This window comes from Podospora pseudoanserina, chromosome 5 (assembly GCF_035222485.1).
Source record: "Podospora pseudoanserina strain CBS 124.78 chromosome 5, whole genome shotgun sequence".
Classification (NCBI taxonomy): Eukaryota; Fungi; Ascomycota; class Sordariomycetes; order Sordariales; family Podosporaceae; genus Podospora; species Podospora pseudoanserina.
In genome coordinates this window covers 567,657-587,335 of record NC_085924.1, presented here as the reverse complement: position 1 = coordinate 587,335, position 19,679 = coordinate 567,657, and the positions used below count along the sequence as shown (strand labels likewise).

At 52.9% G+C, this 19,679-nt stretch overlaps 5 protein-coding genes across 5 annotated transcripts; 2 read left to right on the top strand and 3 right to left on the bottom strand.

The window, feature by feature from the left end:
- Positions 1–1,929: 1,929 nt before the first annotated feature.
- QC764_501550 (uncharacterized protein) lies at positions 1,930–3,189 on the bottom strand (the record flags this gene model as incomplete). Its single annotated transcript, XM_062947414.1, has 1 exon — positions 1,930–3,189. The coding sequence occupies one exon, from the start codon at positions 3,187–3,189 to the stop codon at positions 1,930–1,932; it is 1,260 nt and encodes a 419-aa protein (XP_062798547.1).
- Positions 3,190–3,766: 577 nt separating this feature from the next.
- QC764_0074210 (uncharacterized protein) lies at positions 3,767–5,154 on the bottom strand (the record flags this gene model as incomplete). Its single annotated transcript, XM_062940682.1, has 2 exons — positions 3,767–4,849; positions 4,927–5,154. The coding sequence occupies 2 exons, from the start codon at positions 5,152–5,154 to the stop codon at positions 3,767–3,769; spliced, it is 1,311 nt and encodes a 436-aa protein (XP_062798546.1).
- Positions 5,155–7,253: 2,099 nt separating this feature from the next.
- QC764_0074200 (uncharacterized protein) lies at positions 7,254–14,624 on the top strand (the record flags this gene model as incomplete). The annotated part of the gene is made up of 9 exons (XM_062940681.1): positions 7,254–8,498; positions 8,572–8,892; positions 8,956–11,856; positions 11,946–12,425; positions 12,492–12,873; positions 12,947–13,148; positions 13,218–13,300; positions 13,363–14,519; positions 14,592–14,624. 9 exons carry the CDS (start codon positions 7,254–7,256, stop codon positions 14,622–14,624), a joined length of 6,804 nt encoding a protein of 2,267 aa, XP_062798545.1.
- A 322-nt stretch (positions 14,625–14,946) lies between these two features.
- On the top strand, positions 14,947–16,059 carry HSX11_1 (Ceramide glucosyltransferase; the record flags this gene model as incomplete). Its single annotated transcript, XM_062940680.1, has 3 exons — positions 14,947–15,035; positions 15,107–15,649; positions 15,693–16,059. The coding sequence occupies 3 exons, from the start codon at positions 14,947–14,949 to the stop codon at positions 16,057–16,059; spliced, it is 999 nt and encodes a 332-aa protein (XP_062798544.1).
- A 2,058-nt stretch (positions 16,060–18,117) lies between these two features.
- Positions 18,118–19,104, bottom strand: QC764_0074180 (uncharacterized protein; the record flags this gene model as incomplete). The annotated part of the gene is made up of 1 exon (XM_062940679.1): positions 18,118–19,104. The coding sequence occupies one exon, from the start codon at positions 19,102–19,104 to the stop codon at positions 18,118–18,120; it is 987 nt and encodes a 328-aa protein (XP_062798543.1).
- Positions 19,105–19,679: the final 575 nt, after the last annotated feature.

The window sequence follows — 19,679 nt, the reverse complement described above, 5'->3', positions numbered from 1 at the left end:
ATGCTCGTGCCTATACCCTTCCCACTTGACCAGGTACTCCATCCGCCTTCCTCTTCGTCGTGAGTCCAGAATCGCCTCGACCTGAAAATACTCGTCTCCTCGAATCTCTTCGGCTATGGAGACAACTCCTGAAGGCAGAGCGCGCCCTATCGAGGAAGTCCTCTCTGCTAGTGACTTGCGCCGCGGGCCTTCTGGTACGCGGTCATTTCGTCCGTGATTCGTACAAGGATTGCACGAGAACTCCACCTGAAAAGTCGCTACCCCGTCCACCCAAACGTGCTTGAGGACCGCTTGAGAACCGCTTCCAGTGGCCATTTCTCAAAGCTTGCGAAAGCGGCATCGACTGTCTTCTCTTCCGAAGCGGACCCCCTGAAGATCGCGGCTTAGAAATGCTGCGCTGACTTTGGCGGCGCATTAAGCCTTGGGTTGGTGGTGTTTGAGCCTGTAGCGATGGGAAGTCGGTGCGACGCAGACATATCTGCCGCTTGGGCGCTTTTCTGCGGGTTATAGGGGCTAAAGTGTTTACCTTGCGGCGTTTCCCTCATGGCGGCCGGATGATATCCTCATCATTGCCCTGCTTGGCGTCACTCCCCACAATAGGGTAGCAGTCCTCCTCGCCGTCGGTATCGCAACGTCGTCGACGTCGACGATGACCGATGTTTTGCTAAAGGTTGACCCGCTCCTTACTGGCGGACGGCTGCATAGCCAGCTCGGTATGAGCCATCTCACGGTCGTTGTTGCTCTCATCCTCTGACAACCTCAGTATATTTGCCCGATCCTCCTGTGTTTGTAACTGCATAACAGAACCATCCTCATCCTGCTCTCCTTTGTCGTCCGGAACGAGAGGATAACGTTGCACTGGGTCACTCGCCTGATCGCTATCGTCATGGTGATCACGATGCTGAGAGAGGCGGCAGCTGCCAGATTGCGGACTAACCCCACGACCAGAGGCGGCGCCGCATGGACTTTGGGGTTGAAGGCGTGGCTCGGCATCCGCCCGGCTCGAGCTCGCCAGTGCTCTCGTCTGGCAGTGTGGGTGTGCGTGCCCGGCCCTCCACCCCTTGCGGTGGTACGGCAGGACACATCCCATTCTGCTCTCCTCTTGTCATCTAAAATCTGAGGAGAGGTAGGGCGGTGGTCCGCTTTGAGATTGGTATAGCAATGTCCACCAACAACGCGCTGGAAGTCGATCCGGTCTTGGCTGTAGGGCGTCTGCAGGGGCAGCCAGCATCGGCCGGCTCCGCGTCGTCACGCTCGCTACCCTCGTTGTCCACCTTGGCCTCGGGCGACTTGGCATTTGGAAGCCAACAGTAAGATGCAGACAGGTTCAGGTGCCCGGCACATTCATCATACTGACGACATGGCGACCCCGCGCACACGAGCGTACGGCAGGATACCGGTGTGACAAGGGCTGGTGTTCAGGGCTTGAAACAACATAGTTTCAATTCATTTTAATAATCTACAGTGGCCTCAAGATCCTTCATGAGGGATCTTTTCATCCCACTGCTCTGCTCTTCTGCTCATGTATTTATCTCTCTCACTGTGGTCCGTGCTTGTGATGACCTTAAGTATCTGCCAAATCCAGCACATCCCTCTGCTGCTGCCGCCTGTAGCCTGTTGCTTATTTCACTTCCCAACGACTGGCTCAGAGGTTTCAGTTAACTGTGTTGTTGGCTGTGCTCCAGGCTGCGAGTGGTTGACGTGTGACAACAAGCGAAGCAAGGGCCCTAAAACATACTCAGTAGGCCTTTAAAGATAGTCAACAAGCATCAAAGATAGTTAATACGACTTGAAGATAGTGGATAGGCCTTAGGACATCTGAAAAGCGAGCGGAAATATAGTAGAAGGTATTTAAACATCGTGATAGGCTTTAAACAATTAAATACCAGCCCTTTTGGCCGTTCATTTCATTACTACGAGAGATGTAAACTATACGTCTGAGCCGGACATAGAATCCGAGTCTGAATCTGGGCACTCATTAGGATCTGCCATCGATGCCGGCAAGTATCTCACAAAAGCAAAACTCGGGCGTGGTTCATCCAACATACTACGCTCCCGTAGCTTACTCCTCCACTTCATTACCCACTCCTTCCAGACTTGAAGGGCGGCTGCGGCCTCCGGTGTCAAGCTGTGGTGCTTTAGGGGTTCCAGGGAAAGCAAGTCGTCCATGCCAAAGTGAGGTCTTGGCTTCCCGTCGACGTAAAAGGTAATGTCGTCAAGGATGCTTTCGTACACCATAAGACCGAAGCCTCGTGAGAGCCACTTGAAGTCAAGCAGGGCCCAGAGGGTGTTGGCAAGGTACAAGCCATAGCGGTCGGCGTGTCCGAGGGTGAGACGGCCCGCGTGGCCATACATCCCTCTAACGGTCTCCAACTCGGTGGGGCCTGTCCATGTGTATGGAGAATTGTCAGGCGGCCCTGGAAAAACTTCATCTTCTCTCGAGCCTCCGTAAGGCAGGTCGGAATTGTGGTCAAGTAAGAACCGCCTTGGTCCACTTGCTCGCTCCCGTCTTTCGTCATCCATTTCAGTTTCCTCCTTAGATGTTACGCTAATGATGAGATGTTGGAGTGAGTATCTGCTTCTTGAAAGACAGCCGCGATTTTCTCTTTGATAAGCAGGAGAGGTCAGGCCCCGAGGCCCCAAGGCCAGGAAGGACGCTAACAGGCGATAGAAGTTCCATGAGCCGGGAGGAGGATTTGGGTAGTTGTCTGCATCGAAGTCAGACGATACACCGCGGTAACGGCTTAAGAACTCCCCCTGCCTTCCTGCTGGTACCTCGTCGTCGATATCCTCCACGTCCATTATGCGGAATGACGCCTGGAGAGTATCGAGGTTGATCTGGCTAGGGAGTGGACAACACACCCAGGTTGGGAAAAGTCCGCATTTGGCAATGAAGACGACGTCAATCTCATAGGGGTGGGATTGGGCAGTGGATGAATTCAATAGATACTGGACGTCATAGCGCAGGGTCCGGCATGTCAAGAGGAGTGACAGAGCGGGTGGTTGAGGTGGTGTGGTTGGTACCCATATGTCCCAGTCATCGCGGAGCCGGACCCGAGGATCTTGGAAGAATAGGTCGAGGTGATTATAGAGCGTTGCTGTTGATGTCCAAATCACAGAGGCTAGGACTTTGTGGCGGAGTTCGGTTGAGAGGGTGGTTAACGACACTGGGCTGGCCATTTCGGACATGGTAGGTTGTGAGCGTTGCTTGTGGATACAGAAAGGGCTCCCTTTATTTTGGAGAGTCCGTTGAAAAAAGGTAAACTGTGGACTGTAGAGTCCTACCACAAATCGAGAGCGTGGTATCTGGGATTGTGGTTCCAGGGATGGTTGGTTGGTGGTGGAGTTCGTGCTAACAGTGTTGGAGAAAGGGCAAGCCGTCCACCCACTATATACGGATATGCCTTGCCAGTAAAACGACGCGGTGGCCCAAGCGTCTGCGCCGCCAAGCCACCTTCAGTTAGGCAGGTTAATCAAGCGTCGCCGTCCGCCGTGACATCGCTCCCTTTTTGAGAGCGAACCACGGCTGTAAGTGCCACTTCAAACTTGACATCACTTGAACATGTTCATTTTCAGGTTCACAGGGCATTCCATAAGAGATCTATTCACGGTACATGCGAAACACAGAATCACGCGCAACCAAAGCACAGCATCATATGGGATCAAGGTTCTGTTCATCCATCCGATCATCTACATGCCACTGATGCTTTCTTAACAGTGGATATACATAGCTACAATCCTAACATTTATTGACTGCGCCCCTTATTCAGAGGACAGCAACGCAAACATAGGCATTTGCCCACATGCCAGTGCAGTCGTTTTTGACTGCCGGGTTCCATTTGACAAAGTTGGCCTGGGTAATGCCGTAGCGTTGAGTGATGGTCTGGCAGGTCTGACCAGACTGGACGAAGTGGAAAGTCTTGCACGAGGTGGTCATACCGCTCTGGTAAGGGGTGGGTGTCTGGATGCCATTGCCTGGGTTGACGGGCGTGGGCGTGTGTCCGACAATGGAAATGCAAACGTAGTAGTCGAGCCACAGGAGACTGCAGTCGGACTTGACGTAGGGGTTCCAAGTGGTCAGTTGCGCCACGGTGACGCCTTTGGAGGCGGCGATGGTGGCGCACGTGTCTCCAGACTTGACCTTGTAGAACGAGTCACAGTTGTTCACCATATTCGGCTGAATAGGCGTCGGGGTGGCAATACCGTTGCCGACGCTGGTGGTGGTGCTCGGCTTAGTCGGGGTGTGGCCGATGATGGAGACGCAGGCGTAGGCATTGGCCCAGAGTCCAGTGCAGGTTGAGCCCACGCTCGGATTCCAGCTGAGGAACTGAGCCTGGGTGATACCATGTTTTGCCGCAATAATCTCACAGGTGTCACCAACTGCGACGAAGTAGAACTCGTCACAGTTGTTCACGATGGAGGCTTGAGTAGGCGTGGGGGTGGCGATGCCATTCCCGGGTGTGGTGGGCGACGGTTCATGGCCGATGATAGACACGCAAGCATAGGCATTGGCCCAGAGTCCGGTGCATGACGCGCCAACATTGGGATTCCATGCCTTGAACTGATCCTGGGAGATACGGTATAGAGAGGCAATCGTCTCGCATGTTTGACCGGCCGTGACAAAGTGGAAGGCGTCACAGTTGTTGACGATGCTGGCCTGGGTGGGAGTGGGTGTGGTGATGCCGTTTCCGGGTGTCGTAGTGGTCACTGGAGGAACAACGGTAGATAAGGACGGAGTGGTGGTGGTTGCCGCTTTGGTCGAAGTGATACCCGGCGCAGGTTCGCCGTAAGCCTCAACACAGTACGACTTCCCGACCTCTACCGAGCAAGTAGCAGAGAGGGAAGGATTCTAGCAAACAAGTCAGCAAAGGTCTCCGAACAAGTAAGGGACTAACTCAGCCCAAAGTGCTGCTTCAGAAGACTTACCCATTGTTTAAACTGAGCCAGGGAAATAAAGTTCTCGCTGACAATAGCGTCGCAGGTGGTAGCCGACCTGACATCAGCCCACCAGGTGCAGTAACTCGACGTCTTGGGGTCGTAGGGCAGCGATGGCAATGGGCCATCGCGTGCTTCCAACAAAGGTGCATGTCTGCCAGTAGTCCCAGCCGTGACAAGGCCGGCGGCCAGAACCAGAGCGTATGCAGAAGACAGCATGGTGACTGAGTAGAGATGATGACCCGGTTGGCTGGTGGACTCGGATTGAAGAGAGAGCCTGGTGGACAAGTCTTCAGGTCCGAGATACCGAAGGATTTCAGCTCATTATATAAACCAGCAGGACTGGACAAGCTCTCTTCTGGCCGGATGTCAACGCAGAGTCTCATTGTTCCAAGGACTGAGCCTTGAAGCCATTCATAGTCCGCCGAGGCTAGGCCCTCAATGCAGCTACAAGTGGATATACATGACTCCATACCCAATCTTAATAGGACGATTGGAACAAGAGCCATGCATAGCCATACATAACGAACCAACATAGTAACTGTATAGCCGCGACATGGGATTGAAGTTACATTAGGCACAGAACAGTGTATCACTTGAGACAATGCGACCATAGCGGCCGGATCCGAACGAAATCTTTGACAGACCTATCTACTGTTCTGTGAACCGTTTCCTTCCCGGTTGGTTGGTCTCAAGGCGGATTAGATCCCTGTTGACAATGCCCAGTGGACGGGACGAGGACACTGTGGGTACTGAACTTCCTCAGCTTCCCGTCAACAGTGTGATCGCCGGGAAAATGCTGCCAGCTAAGAAGATATTTTCATTATGTGGTAAAATTCCCAGTGGCATGCTGACACAACGCCTGACGAGGCTAGCGTCGTAGTGTAGGCCAAAAAAGAATTGGGTTGTTTCGGCACGGCTACCGAGTCTGCCGACAAACCGACGTGTTGAGGTGGCGCAGCGCATATCTTCTCGTTTACCATATACCTTGTCTATCCGTAAGTCGTATGGAAATATTGAATGGGATGGCTTGGCAGGGGCACAGCAGCAGGCTTCGACCAACAAGATGAAGAAAAAGTGATAGTTGAAAACTGAGCCTCGTCCACTCCACCTAGAGACCAATCAGGATGGTGTCTTCAGAATCAAGACATCAGATGTGAATATGCAGGGTCCAGACTATATGCAAGTCCTTCATGACTTTTTCTTGTTGATCATCTAATCCGATTAGATGTGTGTTACTAGTCCACCATCCGCAACGTTTGCGTCGCCAATGGATCAAGATCCAGACTGCCACCAGACCTGGGACTTGACAGTTGATTTTCAAAGATTTGAGCTGCACTTGATCCAAACGACCCAAACCCGTGAACGAAGGTGCATCTGCCGCGGATGCGACACCTTCATGTGGTGTGGACCGAGCTCCACGCCGATGGGGTTACAGAGAAAGCCACTCAAAGAGATTGGCATACCTACCATCCGATAAAATATGGATTTCAACTTAGATCCACCTCATGGACTTGTGCTCTTTCGGTTCCCTTTAGTACCTGAGAAACCCACGCTAGGTAAGGCATTATCCCCAGCTTTGTGTTTCTAGCCCGTCCGACGTTGCATTATGCCACCACTAACATCCAACAGTCACAGCCTAGCTACTTAACAAATCCCCAACTTGAAGAGCCAACTGTAAATTTGAGGGCGCGATGTACCGGTTGCATTCTATCACCTTGTCTGGTACCTTGCAGCCTACCTAACCACACTTTGACACTAGCGTGCCTACTTAGCTCATGTCGATAGATCAACCATGATGATGGTTTTTCACAACGGCACTCAGGGTCACCCCTTGCATTTTGATCATGCGACGAGCAAGGTGGAAATGTGCGCAAAAGAACTGTAGTATTCCAGCTAAGGTATGTTTGTGCGGAGGCCAATTCCTCGTTCAAATTCTCGCATATGGATACACAGGTACATGTCTAACTAGGAACCGTTGCTGCGATATACCAATCATGTTCAAGAACACAAATTCCGGGGTGTCTATATCGCCTGTGCTAGTGTAAACTGACGGTGGCCAGCTTTCAGTTGGGTACGTACCCTCAAGGCTGAAAAAGATCATGCTCCTTTTCCCTTTTATATTGCTTCACCCATGATCTACAAGCTAGTCTGTCTGTTGTCTATTTGGTATCTCATTCTTTGTTTACTCACCTCTTACTCCCGAGGTCATTCTGTCTTGCATCGTCATCCAACCCTGGATGGTGCAAGGCACATTCTTTCCCATCACATCCCCTCTCTGAGAGAACCTGCTGCACGCAGTTATCTCGTCGTTTATCATGAAGGCATATCTCTACGCCCTCGTAGCCTTGGGGGCAGCGGGGGCAGCGGGGGCAGCGAGAGCAACGGGCGGGTTCGTGGCCACAGACCAGTCCTTTATATCCTCAAGTTCTTTCGTCGACATCACCGAAGCAGACGAGGATCTCGACAAATGGCTCTCTACGGTACAGGCGCAGCCTCTTGAGGCCCTCAAGCCATGCCCCATTTCTTGCAGCAAAGCCGGGGAGGGCCCCTGGTTCCTGTTCCCGGAGGCGGATCAGTTGGCCTCATGCAGGGAGACCATGCTGCTCAATGTGGTTGTCCAGATGGCCGAGGTCAAGGACATGCCCACCGTCATCAGGGCCTGCACAGCAGACTACGACACTTCTCCGTCCATGAGGGTTGCTTTCGTGCCAGACTCGACCAAGGCATCGCTCTGTACCACCGCCAACAAAGTGCTCGAGGATGCCTCCATCTCCATTCACCGGCCCGGCAAAGACGGCGAGTTCTCGCCGACCCATCTGCTATCAGCTGGTCGTCAGGTCAAGAGCTATCTTGCCTCTCAGAAGCCGTCATGCTCCAACAACGCCATGGCCTTTGGCTACTCGCAGACGTCGGTCATCGGTGTTTTTGCCGGCGCTGAAGTGCACCAGCACGGTGTCACATCAGATGTCCTTCAGCAATTCCTCGAGCATGTTCAGAACGAGTCGGTCTCAGGAACCACCGTGGTGCAGTTGTGTGGTGCCAAAGATCGTGGTGCCGATTACAGCATTGGCATCGTCGCCAGCAGCGCCAAGAATCTCGATTTCGTCCAGGAGGTGGTCAAGACATGGGCTGATGGCAAATGTGTCTCACAGGTGGGTGCGGGCCAGGACTGGATGCCGGTCACTCTGCGCGTTCCTGTTCCCTTGGAGGAGTTGTCCAGGAACGACACCATCTCCAACAGCACCGCCAGCTCTCGCCATTCCGCGCCTGGAGATATTTCTGCCAGGTTCGCCCGGCTCAGCCCCCGAGCTGATTGCAGGGTCACTACCGTCCAGGCCGGCGAGGGTTGCTGGGCTGTGGCCCAGAGATGTGGCATCTCGCAGACTCAACTGCAGAACTTCAACCGCGCCAACCTCTGCAACTCACTTGTTCTGGGCGAGCGCATCTGCTGCAGCACCGGCACCCTCCCCAGTACCCTCCCTCCCGGAAACTCTGACGGCACGTGTAAGACGCGCCAGGTTGTGTTGGGCGACGACTGTGGCTCATTGGCCAACAAATGCGTAAGTTAAACTTACTTTCCGCTTGACCTACGCACGTCGTGGACAAAAGAGAGACTGACAATACGATGTACAGGGAATTACTGGCGATGACTTCACCAAGGCGAATCCTCAGTCCGGGCTTTGCTCCAAACTGTCCGAAGGTCAGCATGTGTGCTGCAGCCAGGGCAACCTTCCCGACCTTAGGCCCAAGAAGGGTGCCGATGGCTATTGTGCCGTCTATCGGACCAAGAAGGACGACAACTGCGCCAAGATTGCTGCAAGCAACATGCTCAGTGTGACCCAACTGGAGAACTTTAACAAGAACACATGGGGTTGGAATGGCTGCAAGTTGCTTTATCCCGATTTCAACATGTGCGTCAGCGACGGAGCTGCGCCGATGCCTGCTATTGTCCCTGTGAGTCAACCAAAGTCAAACTGCTTCTTCCACTTCCTATACTGACCTGCTTCGGCTTGGTAGAACGCAATCTGTGGACCAACCATGAACGGCACCGTCCGGCCCCCCTTAGGGACCAACATCAGCACGATGAACCCGTGCCCTCTCAACGTGTGCTGCAACATTTGGGGGCAATGCGGTATGACCGATGATTTCTGTGTCGTTTCCAAGTCCGAGACTGGTGCTCCCGGTACTGCAGCTCCTGGCCAGCACGGATGCATCAGCAACTGCGGCAGAGACATCATCAAGGGCCCCGCGCCGGCAAAGCATATCAAGCTTGGCTATTTTGAGGGCTGGAACTTCGGCCGCAAGTGCTTGCACATGGATGCTACCCAAATCGACACAAGCACTTACACCCACGTTCACTTTGCCTTTCCCAATGTCACGCGAGGCGATTTCCGGATCGAGATCACGGACCCGTTAGTTAAGAAGCAGTTTGAACGTTTCAAGAAGCTTCAGGGCGTCAAGAAGGTTGTATCTCTAGGTGGCTGGGACTTCAGTGCTCTGCCAGGGACCTTCATGATTCTCCGAGAGGCCGCCCAACCAGCCAACCGCGACCTGTTCAAGCGCAACATCATCTCCTTCATCAACGAGCACAACCTTGACGGCATCGACCTTGACTGGGAATATCCAGGTGCCCCTGACATCCCGGACATTCCAGCTGATGATCCGGTAAATGGTCTCAACTACTACAGACTCTTGGCCAGCATCAAGGCCGAGGTCGGCGATTCCAAGACAGTCTCGTTCGCCGCACCAGCGTCGTTCTGGTACCTCCGCGCCTTTCCTGTCAAGCAAATGGCCCAAGCTCTCGACTATATTGTCTTTATGACCTATGATCTTCACGGCCAGTGGGATGCTGGTAATAAGTGGACTTCGCCTGGCTGCCCGACGGGCAATTGCTTGCGGTCACATGTCAATGAGACTGAGACCAGGGACGCGCTCTCCATGATTACCAAGGCGGGTGCCCCTTCCAACAAGGTCCTGGTTGGTGTCTCCAGTTACGGACGGTCCTTCAAGATGGCCCAGGCTGGGTGCGACGGCGAGTCCTGCCTGTTCACGGGCGACAACCGCAACTCCCATGCTGCCAAAGGTCGGTGTACGGACACTGCTGGATACATCTCAAACGCCGAGATCAACCAGATCATTGCTCAAGGCAGGGCCAACAAGCGCTACAACAAAGAAGGTTCCAACATCATGGTGTATGACAACACAGAATGGGTGGCCTGGATGGACGACGAGATGAAGGACAAGAGAACCGAGTTTTACCACTCGTACAATTTCCTAGGCACCACTGATTGGGCAGTCGATCTGCAAGAGTGGTATCCCGATGCCAGTTTAGACGAGGACGATGTCGAAGTCGTTTATCTGGGGACCGAGGTGTACCGCGAAAGGACTGCCTACTGTACGCCGCCTTGCCGTCTTATCTTGCCACCCAGCTCACTCCCGGCACCAACGGTAATCTCGATTCCACCCTATACAACATCCATTGAGGTGGGCCGCAGCCAGGGTGCATCATTTGTCGTCGAAACAACGACCATCACCGTCTATGCGCCCAACATTACGACAAATCAGATGCCCATGTCCAATGTCAATATCACCGTCGCCAATCCAACAAATGGCGGTGGTGCCGGTGGCATTCCCCCTTTCTACGCCAACCCAAGTATTGATATCCCCCCTATTCCCGTCGTCGTCACGCCTCCAGGGGGTGGTGCACCGCCAACTTCGCGATGGATTACTCTTCCGCCCTGGCCGTCAGTGACAGATGGCCCGCTGCCTGACGACCCATCTGGAGTTGACATTCCAGACAACAGCGACCTACCATCTGATGATCAAAATCCAATCATTGATCGACCTCCTCTAGGATCTGGACCTCCAATGGTCTGGGACTGCCCGCCGGGTGGCGTGTTGGAGATTGATGAGTTTCACGCCATCTTGACGCTTGACAATTGCCAGGGTCAAGTAACTTTGGGCGGGTGCGCACCTACGAGAACGAAGGCAATGGATGCACCTCCTGAGAGCACACTTCTCATTGGCTGCACCTTGTTCACGGGGACCCAGGCTCCTGATATCAAGCCATTTCCTACAGGCTCAGGTAATATCATTCAGCCCATCACCACGCCAGTGCCGGATCCGCCAAGAGAAGACGACCCTCAAGATTCCGACGATGACGATGACGAGCCCGCGGGTGTGTACCTGTCGTGCAAGGCTTGGTTCTTCTTCATTTGCATCGACTGGCCAGAACTCAAGGTCTTCGGTTGGGTTTTCCCTCCTCTGCCCCCCGGGCCCTATAGGAGTGGTCCCCCGAATATCGACTGGCCAAAGCTTCCCGGTATCACGGTCAAGGGACGTCTACCAAAATGGCCAGCCATCACAATACCGACCAGAGGCCCGATTCCCACACCCGAGAAGCCGAGCAACTGCAAGACCCAGACCGCCGAGCTTTGCAAGATGACGACTTCGTACGCCGGCGTTGTGGAAGGTGGCACAACCAGAACGACCTCGTCTACGACGAAGGAGACATGCGCTACTATCTACGGATGCGAGGTGGAGGATGACAATTCGTCGACCCAGACTTTTGATGGTTGCACTGTCACCCCGGTGGCAAAGCGCGAGGTTGTCGCAACGCCAACCCCAGTTCAAGGAGCTGCTGGTACCCTCGAGGAGAGATCTCGACCGTTCCTGCAAGCTAGAGCCAAAAAGAAGAGCCCATGCCAAATTGGGGATGCCTTGATCATACCTGACAACCCTGAAAATGTCCAGGCCATCCGCACCTGGCTCGGGGACGTCAACAATAACCCAAAGAAGCAGCCATGGTCATACACAGAGATCAAGTCCGATAGGGCGAAGTTTACTGCCTTTTTCCACGTTGTCCAGCTTGACCGTGCAAGCTTGGACACACTTAGTGGCGCCAAAGGGACCTACGGTGTAAGTCAGCCAGCCAGCTACCTCCGATTATCTTTCTTGCTTTTGTCAAAGTCGAGCGCAAGGACAGGAGCTAATAAATGTGATTTCAGATTGACGACATATACTACCTCTCTGAGATGAATGCAGAGGCTAAGGCCAAAACAGCATTGGCGGACGCTAAAAGGCCACGGCCTGTTACCGATATCTGGCAGGGGAAGTTCCCTGGGTCCGGTGGTGGCGGCCCAGCAGTTGTTCCTCGGCACTTCTCTCGAGATCAGTCACCTGGGAACCTTACCTCTTCAACTGAGATACCAGATATTCATCGCGACCTCAATGAAACTATCTCTGGAGTCCTTCGTAAGAGGAACGATTATGAGGAACACGAAACGCCGGAGTATTGGGAGCTTTCTCAGCTTTCGGCACCTCCCTTCTACACAGGATTTCAGTCATGGAGGAGGTCTGGGACCCCAGCAAGAACGCAGGACCCCAGAAAACCCGACAGATGGTTCAACACATATTGGTACCCCAAAGGCACTGGCCCAACCCAGTACATCTACAATATGGAGTCGGACGTAGATACCAGCCATGCAGTAAGTCTACCCATCTTTCACCTGGCTTGGTGTCATTGAACAGCATAGATCTGACTTTTTGAACAGGAGTTCCAAGGGTTAGGCGGGCGTTTGATCAGGTGGCCTTACTCGTCGCCGTACGGTGGCGACGCGAAAACACCCAAACCTGTCTCCGGTTTCGATTGGAAGCACGGAACCGCTGTCTCATCCAAGATTCTCGGAAACCTCCTCGGGGCGGGCAGAGAGGTCACCATGGTCTTGCCAGTCAACCCAGGAAGTGGATTCACCTACACAAGCAACTCAGGCGCAAAAACCAGACCTTTCGAGGAAGCAGCCGTGCTTGAGACATTTATACGAGTTATGGATGACATTCTTGACTCTGCGAACAACAAGGAAGGCCGAGCCATCATCAACTATTCTGGCGGCATGTTCACGGATGGTGCCAGCGAGGCCAGGATCAGGATGCTATGTGAGTCAACTCCGAGTTTGCCAAGGACGTGGCAGAATAACGACCATATACTGACAGTGCATCGCAACCACAGACAAAATTATCAAGAAGCTCGGCCAGTATAACGTGCTCGTTGTCGCCTCTATCCACAATTCCTACAAGGAGAGAGGTGATAACATTGATGCTTACCCAGCCGGTTGGGGCGATGTCTCTCGCGCCGACTACCTCAGCAACGTCCTTTCGGTGGGCGCAGTGCAGCAAAGTCAGCGTGTAGCAACCTTCGCCCCTTACCAACAGTAAGCTCTCATGATCTTCCTTTCCAATATAATGCAGGCCATGATAACTGACGCAAAGTCTGCCGGTAGATGGGTTACTTATGCTCCAGGTGAAAAGACCTACATCGCTGTTCCTGGAAAGGGTATCGCGACGGACGATGGAAGCTCAATGGGTAAGTTTCCCACGACAATTTGCTGTCTGTGGACGATAGCTGACTTTTCAACCCTCCAACAGCGGCACCCCTGGTTGCAGCAATGGCTGCCAATCTCCGCTCTTTGCCGTCAAAGTGGAAGGAGGACCTCAAGGATCCGAAACGCCTCAAGGCCCTCATCAAGATACTTTCCCGGCCTCTCCCTATGGGAAAACCCGACAAAAACCCTGCAAAACCAAAGATTCCAGTGGGCAAGATCGATACCTTGGTCAGCACAGCGTGGAATGGTCAAGTGTTTAACCTTGGCCACTGCCTCCTTGACACCACCGAGGCCAAGGGCCAAGGTGGCAATGCGCAGCTGGACAAGATTTGCCCTAAGATTGAGGACATCAAAAAACCAGACGCAGATAAGCTGTTTAGCCCCCCCGGCGGTGGTGGTGACAGCGGTGGTGGCAGTGGCGGTGGTGGGCCAAGCGGAGATCCTATCGAACACAAGCCCGGACCTGCCGGACCCCTTTGCAACAAGCCCATTGGACTTGGGAAACGAGACGGCCAGTGCGGGAAGATATGCACCGGTTACTACTGCACGCCGACGCCGGTCGGGCCACCCCCCGACTATCACGACCCGGAGGACCCAGCGCACAAGGTCACCAGGCCTCCGATGCCGACATTGACAGGAGCACCAGACCTCGGTAACTGTCCCAAGACGACGACGCGGCGCTGCGTAGGAAGTGGTGGTCGCGAGACCTGCGAGGACGTCACCATCTGTGCGCCGACAACGGCAGTCCCTACTCCCACGGCACAACCTACCCCAACAGCAGCGCCGCAGCCAGCCACATGTCGCATCCACATCGCCCAGCACCACTGGTTCAGCTGGACCTCTAACGCCAACGCAATGTTTATGGAAGTCACTTCTTATATCAATGAAGTACGACAGAACTACGAATCGGCAAATACGGACTTTGGCATCTCGATGACGTGGTACAAGGCAAGCTCGAGATTCCCGACTGATCTTCAGGTTGATATTCGCAAGGAAAAGGGAGCTGTGAACTTCAAGAGGGACAGGCCGGCACCGGGCGAGAACCTCGAGAGAAAGAGGCTGTTCATGTCGTTTGATCTTTACTTCACAGCCGGCAACCAGCACTGGTCGAGCGGGAACAGGGACGAAAGCAGAATGCCGTTTTGTCGGGTAGGAGCATGGGATGAGAACTCGTGGGATGGTATTAATCATCTTCAGCCGGTAAGTTAATCCCCCTTTGAACACTGTCTAGAAGATATATATGGCAGATGACTGACGAAATTCTACATACAGAGCCGACGGATGGACTGCTACTGGAGGTGTTAGTGCAGAAGATGTCCCCGACGCCTCCATAGATGCACAAAATACCCTCATTTTACCGAGCCATGCCTGTAATGATTGATCACATCGCGAGTTTTAATTGTTCTTTGCTGTGCGAGGGTTGAATAGACAGGGCAATGATGCCCCACATAAGATTTAGCTTCCGAGTTCCGACATGCAACTTGCCAGCCATGCACCTCTGTTTTTATATTCCTGTGTCGCCGAAATCTCCCGTCAGCAGAGCTGCTGATCACGATCACTGCCCTTTTTCCTAAGTTTCTACGCGCCTTGCTGTTCTCTCCCTTCGATGACTACTCACTATGACCCAATGTCGATGATCGTTCACAGTGCGGCCTTGGTGAGCTTCGTCTGGACCTGCATTATCGTTTTCGTCCAAGGAATTGGTATCTACAAAATGTACGACTTGGACGTCCCCACCATCGTACCGCCTCCGGTGTTTGCTCACAATCTCCTCTCTGCGTCTTCAGCCTCCGGAATAACTCTGCTCCTCACGCGAAACCTTTCTCCCCGACCCTCAAGGAAGATGATGTGCCGCACATCACTGCTATTCGACCTATAAAAGGCGTGGAAGCTGGTCTTTACGAATGTGTCGTGTCAACCTTCCACCTCGCCTACCCCAAGTCGAAGCTCACCATCTACCTCTGCGTCGATTCAACAACAGATCCAGCCTATCCTGTTCCACGGAAATTCATCTCCGCTTTCCCCGACTTCGATGCCAAGGTGCTCGTCGAAGAGCCGGATCCTGTGTCGCATGGCGATGGCGGACACGTTGACAAGCTCGGGCCCAATCCCAAAATCCGCAACATCAGCCGCGCATATCGGGAGGTCAAAGGCGATATCATTTGGATAGCAGACTGTAATGTTTGGCTTGGGGCTAACTCGGCAGGAAGGATGGTGGACAAACTATTGTGGTTCTTGCCCGACGGAGCGCAGACTAAGCCCTACAAGTTTGTCCACCAGCTACCTCTCGTGATCTATCTAAAGACGCCTAGGACAGCAGCAGAAGAAGAGTAGGCGCTTTTATCGGGGCCCATTGACACCAATGAGCCAAAGAGCCTCCTTGACTACGGCGGTCGGCTCGAAGAAGTGTTTATGGCAGCCACCCACGCAAAATTTCTACAGCGCCATCAACACGGTTGGTATCGCACCCTGTGTCGTGGGTAAGAGCAACATGTTTCTCAAGTCTCACTTGGAACACCTGACCGACCCCGCTCAGAACCCTCTTCTTTCCCCCGCCAATGCTGCCCGTAGGCGTGGTGTCGACTATTTCTCGTCCTACATCTGCGAGAACCGCCTCATTGGTGGCCTCATTTTCAAGTCAAATATCTCAGGCTACAAAAAGCACGGGCTTGTCCGCGGAGAAGTAGCTATTCAGCCCATTTCGGGCATGACTGTTGCAGCTTACATTTTTTGTATATAGGTTCGTTACATTTTACAATCTAAAGATATAATTGTTTTAAATCTATGTATTTAAATATATAATATACAATGAGGATTTTATTTTGTATCCTATAACTCTTACTCGAGATTATATTAGTTTAGGGTGCAGCCGCAAGCTTAAGTGTCACGGTTCTGGAAGACAGTGGGGCCACGAGGAACCAATCAAGTCTGGACCGCGCCGTCGAGCGGGGCTCACGGTCCAGATGGGCAACGGACCAATAAGATGGGGACCGGGGACCGCGGTGGGGCTCACGGTCCACGGTCCGGCACCGGCCAATCAGGAGCGGACCGAGGACCGTCTGTAAGTCAACGGTCCACGGTCCACGGGTCTATATATACGGAGGAACTGGCCGGTGTAGATAGACAGTTCCGCAGTATGCAATACAAGTCACAATCGTTGGTATTCAGACTATTGTGATAGAGACAAGCCATTGTTGTACACTGTTTAGCTGTACCGAACCAGGATTGTTCAGAAGTGCCTTCAACCAGTATCCCTTTCAGAGGTTCTGGATAGGGGTTCGTCACATTAAGCGTATAAGTAGGGAAGTAGGGCTTTCGAAGGTCTTAGGGGTTTAGGAGTTATATATATAAGCGGTCTGCTTCGGATACTGTATTTTAAATAGAGCATCGACTTTTATTTTCTTCGTAATTCATACCTTATATACCTGCAGGTAATTCTAGCCTCTAATTAGGCTAATCTGCTGCCTATTATGTGGCCTGCGAGCCTATAGTGTCTTTTCTTTGTCCTGCGTGAAGTGCGGCCTATAAGCGAGTTACTATTACATAAGTAAGGTTATTTAGAGACCTATTAAGGATATATTTGTAGTGTTATGGTTCGTTTATTTGTTTTCTCACTATTTTACTAGAGAGCTATAGAAATCTCTAACACTATACCAACGTTTTTAATATTATTTAATACCCCTCTTTTTTATTATAGTATGTGACGAACCCCTGTACAGAACCTCTCAAAGGGATACGGGTTGAAGGTAACTTCTGATAATTGGTTCGGTGCGGCTAAACAGCGCACAACAAAGCTGTCTCAATCTAAACACAAGATACCGTGAATACAAGCTGCGATTGTATACTGCGGAACTGTCTATCTACACCAGCCAGTTCCTCCGTATATATAGACCTTGGGACCCTGAAGTGCTCATCCTGCTATGGCCCCGATCACTCCTAGTACATTGCATCCTACAGAGTGCTCGTCGTGCTATGCCTTCGATCGCTCCGAGCATCTTACATCCTGCAGAGTGCTCGTGGGTCTTGGCGCCATAGCACTTTCGTCCAACCCTGATTGGCTGTTTCCTGACTTCCTTAATGATTGGCTGGGGATGTCCTGTGCCCCACATGTAGCGCGGTCTGCTGTTTGGTTAACTGTAACAGCGCGAGGCGACAGAGCTGTACGGAATCCCACCATCCACGCTCAGTCATCGCCTCCACGGCTCTACCACCAACTTATGCAGCTTAGTACTAAGCAATCTATCTGTCAACCGCTATCCAGATGGCAATGGCCGAAAACCAAATGGCACCAAAAGCTTTTCAAGTGGGAGGTATGCCAAAGAAGGAACGGAACCAAGGCAAGGTCGTGAAAGCAAAGGCCAAGTGGAGGCACCCGATTAGTGATTCCACACCTGGTTCCACAAGCGTGGCCGTTAAGATTCTCCACTTCCGTACTCGAAGCCATCGCACACGGCGAGCAGCCTGGCTCATGTGCGGGACTACACCAGGTAGATCATGAACCGCCAGCCCGACCACTTCTTTTTGATCGAAGGTGCGAGGGATGATGAACTCGAGTACTTGGGCGGGACAGATAGACGTGAGCAGATATGATCATCAGCCTACAAGACGACTGCATTAACATCCACAATATAAACAAACAAGACTTCAAATCTTTCTTACAAAATGCTGTGAAGGCAAGCTGCGGAGTGTAATCTCTGGAGAGCTTCAGGCTTGAAGTGATCTCTTTGGTAAGTGTGTAGAATTCAGTACCTGCCTACGATGTAAATACAGCGCAGTTTCCACACCATCACCGCCCGAATCAGCGCCTCTTGGCCATAATCCCATCCCACCTCTCCTTCTTCAACCTCAGCTCCTCCCTCGCGAAATGCGTCAGCATCCCATCAGGCAACACCCGATCGGCCAACCCAAGCGCGAGATCATGCCCCCAGTACGGCCTCACCTCCCTCCAGCCCCTCTTCACCGCCCCATCGATACCCCCCACAACATAGCCCCCAAACCTCTCAGCAGTCACCGCACCCTCCGCCATTACATTCGCCTGACTCTGCACCTCACCAAGCGTAACAGCAAGGCAGTCGATATGCGCCGTAGTCGGGTCATCCTCCAACTCCCGCGACAGTCCCATGCTGAAGGCGTAGTTGAACGCCTTGGTGGCGCTGTACATGACGATCCAAGGCATCCCAACCCTCCCGGCCGAAGAGATGTTCAATATCAGCGACCGCTCATGTTTCTCTCTTGAAGAACTTGACGAAAGGAGTGGCAGGACGAGGTTGGTAAGTCGCGCCATGAACCGCGCGTTCAAGTCAACGTAGGCGTCAACTTCAGCCGTGCTGAGGGTGCTAAGAGGTCGCAACGGCGGATCAGCCATGGGGAAACCGCCGACATTGTTGACGAGAATCGAGATGTTGAGATCCGAGATTGACTCGACCGCCGTCTCAAGTTCCTCCGGGGTCGCGGTGCGGGCGTTGACGACGAGAGTTCGCACAAGCGGGGAATTGAGACTTTTGGCCGCCGACTCGAGCTCGTCCGGGAGATGGCCGAGGAGAACGACGCCGAAGCCTTGTCTGACAATGTTGCGGGCGATGGAGAGACCGATGCCGGCGCTGGCTCCGGTGATGAGCGCGTAGCTGTCGTCGCTGGCGCGTTTGTATGCCGCGAGGGGTTTGGAAGGTCGCCAGAAGTGGTAGAGGGTGAACTGCGATGCCCAGTACAAGACGCGGAGCACGGCTGCTGCGCCAATGCCTGCGAGGCAGGTGATGAGAATTCCAGGCGCCATTGAGGACTTCATGATGTGGCATTGAAGTGTGTGGGCAGCCCCGCGTAGGTTTTGGTGAGAGCAGCGGATGCCAAGCACTACCTATCAATGGTATGACCAATGAGAAAGACTTCAAGGTTGACGACTGGTATCCACCGACGTCCCGTCGTCAAAGATAACAACAATCGATAGGTACTGATAATACAGTGGAGCAGATAGGTAGCTTTGTTGCTCCTGGAAGACACCAAACTGAGGAATTACAGATTGAGTACAGAACTTGCTATTCTGGCTGCCGAATTTGGCCGAGCAGAGCCAACCTGGGCTGGTTTCTTTTCTCTTGCCGTAGCACTCAGTAGCTACTTTCTCCTTCAATACATCAACAACTCTGTTCCAACACCATGTCACCGGGCCTTGACTCGTTTGGGTATAGAAAAGAACCCATTTCCAGATGCGGCAGCATTGAACTCTCCGAACAGTTGTCAAGACCCCTGTCAACTCTGCCAAGCCAGGCAGGCCAGGCAGAGCAGCGCTAACCACCGCATCATCCCCACTCCAGCAGGCAAACCTCAGGCAAAGCAACAACTCCATCCAATCATGAGGGGAAGCAA